This window comes from Drosophila guanche, unplaced genomic scaffold, assembly GCF_900245975.1.
Source record: "Drosophila guanche unplaced genomic scaffold, DGUA_6, whole genome shotgun sequence".
Lineage (NCBI taxonomy): Eukaryota > Metazoa > Arthropoda > Insecta > Diptera > Drosophilidae > Drosophila > Drosophila guanche.
This window is the reverse complement of record NW_022995749.1, coordinates 538,222-543,659: the sequence shown is the minus strand read 5'-3', so window position 1 is coordinate 543,659 and position 5,438 is coordinate 538,222. Positions and strand designations below refer to the sequence as shown.

General features: G+C 45.8%; 1 protein-coding gene across 1 annotated transcript; it reads left to right on the top strand.

Moving 5' to 3' along the window:
* The first annotated feature begins 592 nt into the window (after positions 1-592).
* LOC117585709 (putative inorganic phosphate cotransporter) lies at positions 593-4,784 on the top strand. Its single transcript, XM_034275346.1, has 4 exons — positions 593-654; positions 3,054-3,169; positions 3,232-3,368; positions 3,432-4,784. Exons 2-4 carry the CDS (start codon positions 3,148-3,150, stop codon positions 4,755-4,757), a joined length of 1,485 nt encoding a protein of 494 aa, XP_034131237.1. The 5' UTR covers positions 593-654; positions 3,054-3,147; the 3' UTR covers positions 4,758-4,784.
* The last annotated feature ends 654 nt before the right edge of the window (positions 4,785-5,438 follow it).

Here is a 5,438-nt window from a genome sequence, read left to right as displayed (position 1 = left end):
AATCTTAAGATCTTCAAGGCAATGTTCTGGTCAGGGAGTTGATAAATCTTTCGGCTGTCCAGTATTTATTATAGAATTAGTAAATTATAAATAAATAATAAATAAATATAAATAAAATTCAATTTTAAAATTATTGTTTTGTCAACTGTATTTCTTTAAATCAAGTACGTATTGTATTGTATTTAAGATTCTTCCTATTTCCCGCCATGCACTTTGAAATTCTCTCTCTCACACTCGCACTCACGTGCTCGTGATCATGTGTTTTGTTTGTGCTGTAGCAAGGAGCTTGTGTCAGTTTGCATGGTGTAGGGCTGTTTCAAGTTAAATTTCATACACAGCTAAGATAATTCTTAAAAAAACTGCATTCTGTGAAGAGTGTATCGTCTTTAGAGGCTATACATACAAGCAAAAAGGCCCAACGTAAGACAGTAATTGCGATAAAAAGAAACCGCTTAAGCCCACAGCAAACATTATTATCTATCTTGCTGTTGTAAGGCCTCACGCGTGACGCGCCTCACGACTCGACTCGAATTGATTCGGTAGCAAATTACGGATGGTAGAACTGAATACTGAATCATTCGCCTATTCACATTCGCCCGAAACGTGCAACACACAAGCAGAACGATCGCGAGCAGCGCGCGAGCCACATGCAAAGTAAAACTAAATTAAAAATCGTTATTAATAGAAAGAGAAAATAAAAGAACAACGCAAAAATAACATTGTAATAAAGATACATTGTGTACAATTAAAAGAGTGCTAGGACGGCAGGAAGGGAAGGGAAGGTTCGTCGTTAACTATGGCAAACAAGTGAAAATGAATCTGTATCTGAATCTGAATCCAATTTATTTATAACTAATCAACAATGTTGTCGGAGTGTCGGGCTATGTGTGTCTGTTTTAGGCGCGTCTGTAAGTGCCGAAATTCCCACGAGTATATGCGTTGGCTTGGTTATGTTCCGAATTAAAACGGAATAAAAATATCTAAAATACAAAAAAAAATACGAACTCAATCTCAATGGCATTGTGTGTCTGAGTGCGTTGTGTGCGTGCTTTGTCGATTTGTTTTTAATAAATTCGCACAAAATGTTCAACAATAACGAGGAACCCTCAAAGATCGGTGGGGATCCCATGCCTCCTCCCACTGCTGACAAATGCAGCAAATACTTTTGTGGCAAAGAACGGCACATTTGCAAAATGTGAACTAAAATGCAAACAAAACATTCGATTGTGCAAATATGTGCACAGTGGTCCCAAAAAGTATAGGATAGGCCTTTTACTCCAAGGACACAAAGACAGAACACATTGCATTGATTGTTTTCTCTACAGGGTATTCAACAGGTGGGAGGGTGTGCTGGATGCGACATTTTGTACAAACATTTAGTAACATTATAACAACAACAAAAATATCTAATGCAGAAACAAATCATATGTAAAGACATAAAGAGAGGTCAATTTATAGTCCACAAATTTCAAATACTTATAAAAATGTACACACGTATCGATTGTCTATCTTTGCGACAATTTTCACTGAGATAAGATAAAAAGCTCATCAAAACTAAGGCAAAAACGATTATGTCTTTGGCTAGAAAAAAACCCGATAAAATGGCAAAGTTGGCAACAATTTGTACTTAGAAAGGAAAGAAAAAAAGTGCTGCTACCGGTAATATTTTTGTCTTTATATTCAACCCTTTTACAGGTCATCTGCTAGTCGAAACACTGTTACTATTTTTGTTGGATTCGGCATTAAAGGTGGACAAACGCACCTCCCACCGCCCCCTGTTTTTGGGGCGCCTGTGCCGATTGGCAGTCGTCCACACGTTGCCAACTATTAGAACAATTGAAAAAGAGTGTGTGTGGGTGCGTGTGTGAATAGTATCTTGTTGGCTGCACAGATACAATTGTAAAGGCTGAGATTTTAATTCACTTTTTTTACCCGCTCTCTCGCTTTTTCACCGTTTTGTTTATTTTTTCCTATCTGCAGCTTACATCTTGTTCTGTTTTTGTTTTCTTGCTTGTTTTTGTTGCTGCCACGTTGCGTATTGTCGAGAAAATTTGCACACGAGTATAACTGAGAGCGACTGGAACTCTGGCTGGCACCAGAGGAACCCAAAGCCCGCGTCAGATCCAGACTCAGATTCGGAGCCCAGAACCTGCTGGGAATCGGAGCAAACACAACGAAAAATTGGGAGAAATAACAAACCCACAAAATATCTAAAATAACAAACAAGAGAATTTCATGGCAGCAATATCCAGATGAAGGGCTCACTGTGTTTTTGCCATCTGTTTGTTTGTGTCTGTTTGTCCAGACAAAGTGCAACAGAGGCAACAGCAACAGCATCAACATCGAAATCTCCTCTCAGTTCTGCAGTTGAACTTTTGGCCAACAATTCTGCACAAGCAAAAATATTGGAGCTGCAGTGCCCCAATACGGATGGAAACCTCTTCCATCAATCTGATTAGTTATGCTCGTCTCTGGGCCCCTCTCTGCTTCACCTATGTTAAGGCCCTTTTGGAATGACCTCAACGCTTTGACTAAACTGAAAACAAAAGTTCAGTTTCATCGTTGGCATGAATGCTACGCTTCAGCACACATCTGTACGAGTATCTACAATGTGCTCTCCTCTCCCACAGAACATGAGCAGATCAACAAAAAATTGTAGCAGATTTGGTATGAACACAAAACCCATTTTTTACTCGAGATCTTTGGTTTATTATTGCACGCGGAATGTGGCATGAACTCTGGGTAGAAATTGTCGCCACTTCAGCACTTTTTTTAATGGAGAAGTTGTATACTTTTTGAACAAAATTGATGACAAAGATTCTTAAGTGATCTGCAGATAAACTTTTTAAAAGGGGTCGTGATTTCAATCGAGGCAACTTCAATTGACGCCTCGATATGTGTTGTGGCAGTTAATGTTGATTGAAATTGAAGTTTTTACTGAAGAAATACTTGCACCCCTTTGAGGCTGCCAAACACCAGCCTAAGCAGATTTTGTTGGATATAAAATGTACCATAAATAACCCAAAACACATACATTTGGATATACCTTGCAGCTGCCAAAGTGATAGCCAAATGCAAATTTAAGCACTGCCAACGTGGCCTGAAATCTGAATCACATTTAAGTCTAGAAATCCAGAGCCAGCCGACATGGAGGAGGATCTCGAAAAGGGTGAGTGAGAGTCCACAAAATGTGAATCCACTTGATTAACGCTCTTCCCAACCCGTGGACAGTGCCCCGCCTGGGACTGAGGCACTTGCAGGCTGCGCTGCTGTTTATTGGACTGGCGGCCAACACAATTCTCCAGCTGAATGTGGGTGTGACTGTGGTGGCCATGACCAATGCGACATCGATCAATGAGGACACGCCCGTGGGTAAGCGAAGCAGCCACCGTATGCACCATCTCTCACATCCACCACATCCCCCATTGCAGTACTACAACTGGACGGAGTCTGAGAAGTCCTACATCCTGTCCAGCTTCTACTGGGGCTCCACACTGGCCCAGTTCCCCGCCGGCTACCTGTGCAAGCGCTTCGGCTCGAAGGCCGTCCTCCTCCTGGGCACCCTGGGCTCGGCGCTGCTCAGTGCGGCGACACCGCACAGCATCTATGCGGCGGGCTGGCAGGCCTTCTGCCTGATCCGTCTGCTCCAGGGACTGTGTCAGGTGACGTGGCCCTGCATCCACCAGCATTTGGCCAACTGGGCACCCGAGGCGGAACGAACGCGTCTCGGCGCCTTCGCCTACACGGGCTTCGACTGTGGCAATGTGCTGGCCATGTATGCGGCGGGGACGATAGCCAGTTCGCCGCTGGGCTGGCCGGGCATCAGTTATGCCTCCTCGGGCCTGGCCCTCTGCTGGTGCCTGCTGTGGCTGCTGCTGGGCGCCAACCGGGCCAGCGAGGCTCGCTTCATTGGCGCCGCCGAGAAGGAGTACATCATGGGCGATCTGCAGATGCAGCTGAGCTCCAAGAAGCGGGAGCGCAGGCGGGCCATACCCTGGCGTGGCATCTTCACCTCGGCACCGTTCTATGCGCTGCTGTGTGCCCGCTGTGCGGACACTTGGGGCCTGGCCACCATGCAGGCGGAGTTGCCGGCGTATCTGAGCGGAGTCCTGCGCCTGGAGATGACCAGCAATGCGGTGTTCTCCGCGCTGCCCTTCCTGCTCATGTGGGCCATGTGCTACGTGTACTTGATCGTGGCGGACACCCTGCTGCAGTACAAGTGCCTCAGTCTGACGGCGCTGAGGAAGACATACAACAGCATTGCCCTGTGGGCGCCCGCCTCCATTATGCTGGCGGTGGGCTTCGTGGGCGTGGAGCAAAAGTCGCTGGCGCTGCTGCTCGTCACGCTGAGCGTGGGCGTGAGCAGTGCGGCGACAATTGGCAGCGAACTCAACACGATTGACCTGTCGCCGAATCATGCCGGCATCCTCGCCGGCATCCTGAGCACCTTCACCAACCTGGTGGCCCTCTGCACGCCCCTCGTCGTGGGCGTGCTGGTCACGGATGCCACACAGCGCAGCGAGTGGCAGCTGGTCTTCAGCCTGGCGGCTGTCGTCCTCTTTGCTGGCAATGTGATCTACTTGATTTGGGGCACTGCCGTGACCCAGCCATGGAACGAGCCGGCGGAGCAGCAGCAGCTGCAGCTGCACGACGAGGAGGAGGAGGAGCAGAAGCCCTTCCAGGCTGCCCGGCTGCAGATACAAGGAGCAGGTGCAGAAGAAGGTGTAGCATTAGGATTGCATTGTAAAGACCCATGAGAAGATTTATTTTCATTTTGAGCTTTATTTATTGAACTTTTATCAATGGGTGGCGTTGCAGAAGCTGCACAAGTATCTGCTCAGATGGACACGCACACGTGTATCTACGAATGTATCTGCGTATCTGTATCCAAATGGGGAGTCGAAGAATCGAATCGAAAAGGCAGCATCTGAGACATGTTAGCTGTGGGATTTCAGGGGCTGAATGCCAAGAAGTCTTTGCAAATTGAAATGTGAGAATGGGTCTGGGAGTTGTTTGAGAGATTATCGCAAAAGGAGCAGCTGTGAGATGCGAAAAGAGTTGAGAGAAATTCCGAAAAATGTGTGAAATCTGTAAATATTTTTGTTGGAAACGAATGTAAAAGTATCTATCGGTGGAAATTGCAAATATATCTACAGCTCTTCAGGGACAATAATTATAAAGTATCTGCGGGAGGCTTAAAATGTCTTCAGGAAACTTATTTGAGATGCAAATTAGTTGCTTCCAAGCACAAAACGAATTATAGCAGATTTTATTTTGTATCTGGACCAAAAATGAACAGCTTTAAATGCTGAAAAAACATATTTCCGATCTAAAAGGCGTGGCTCTACGATGCAATTGCAAATGTCAATTTGCTAAGCCTTCTGCCAATTGCCTAATCATTATTTACGACTCGCCAGCAGAGTAGAGCAGCCTCCCCA

What these genes read in the sequence shown, in the direction of transcription:
- LOC117585709 (XM_034275346.1), top strand. Translation starts at nt 3,148, where the DNA reads ATGGAGGAGGATCTCGAAAAGG. An exon ending in GGAGGAGGATCTCGAAAAGG is followed by an intron (nt 3,170 to 3,231) that starts GTGAGTGAGAGT and finishes ACCCGTGGACAG; the next exon opens with TGCCCCGCCTGGGACTGAGG. An exon ending in CGATCAATGAGGACACGCCC is followed by an intron (nt 3,369 to 3,431) that starts GTGGGTAAGCGA and finishes CCCCCATTGCAG; the next exon opens with TACTACAACTGGACGGAGTC.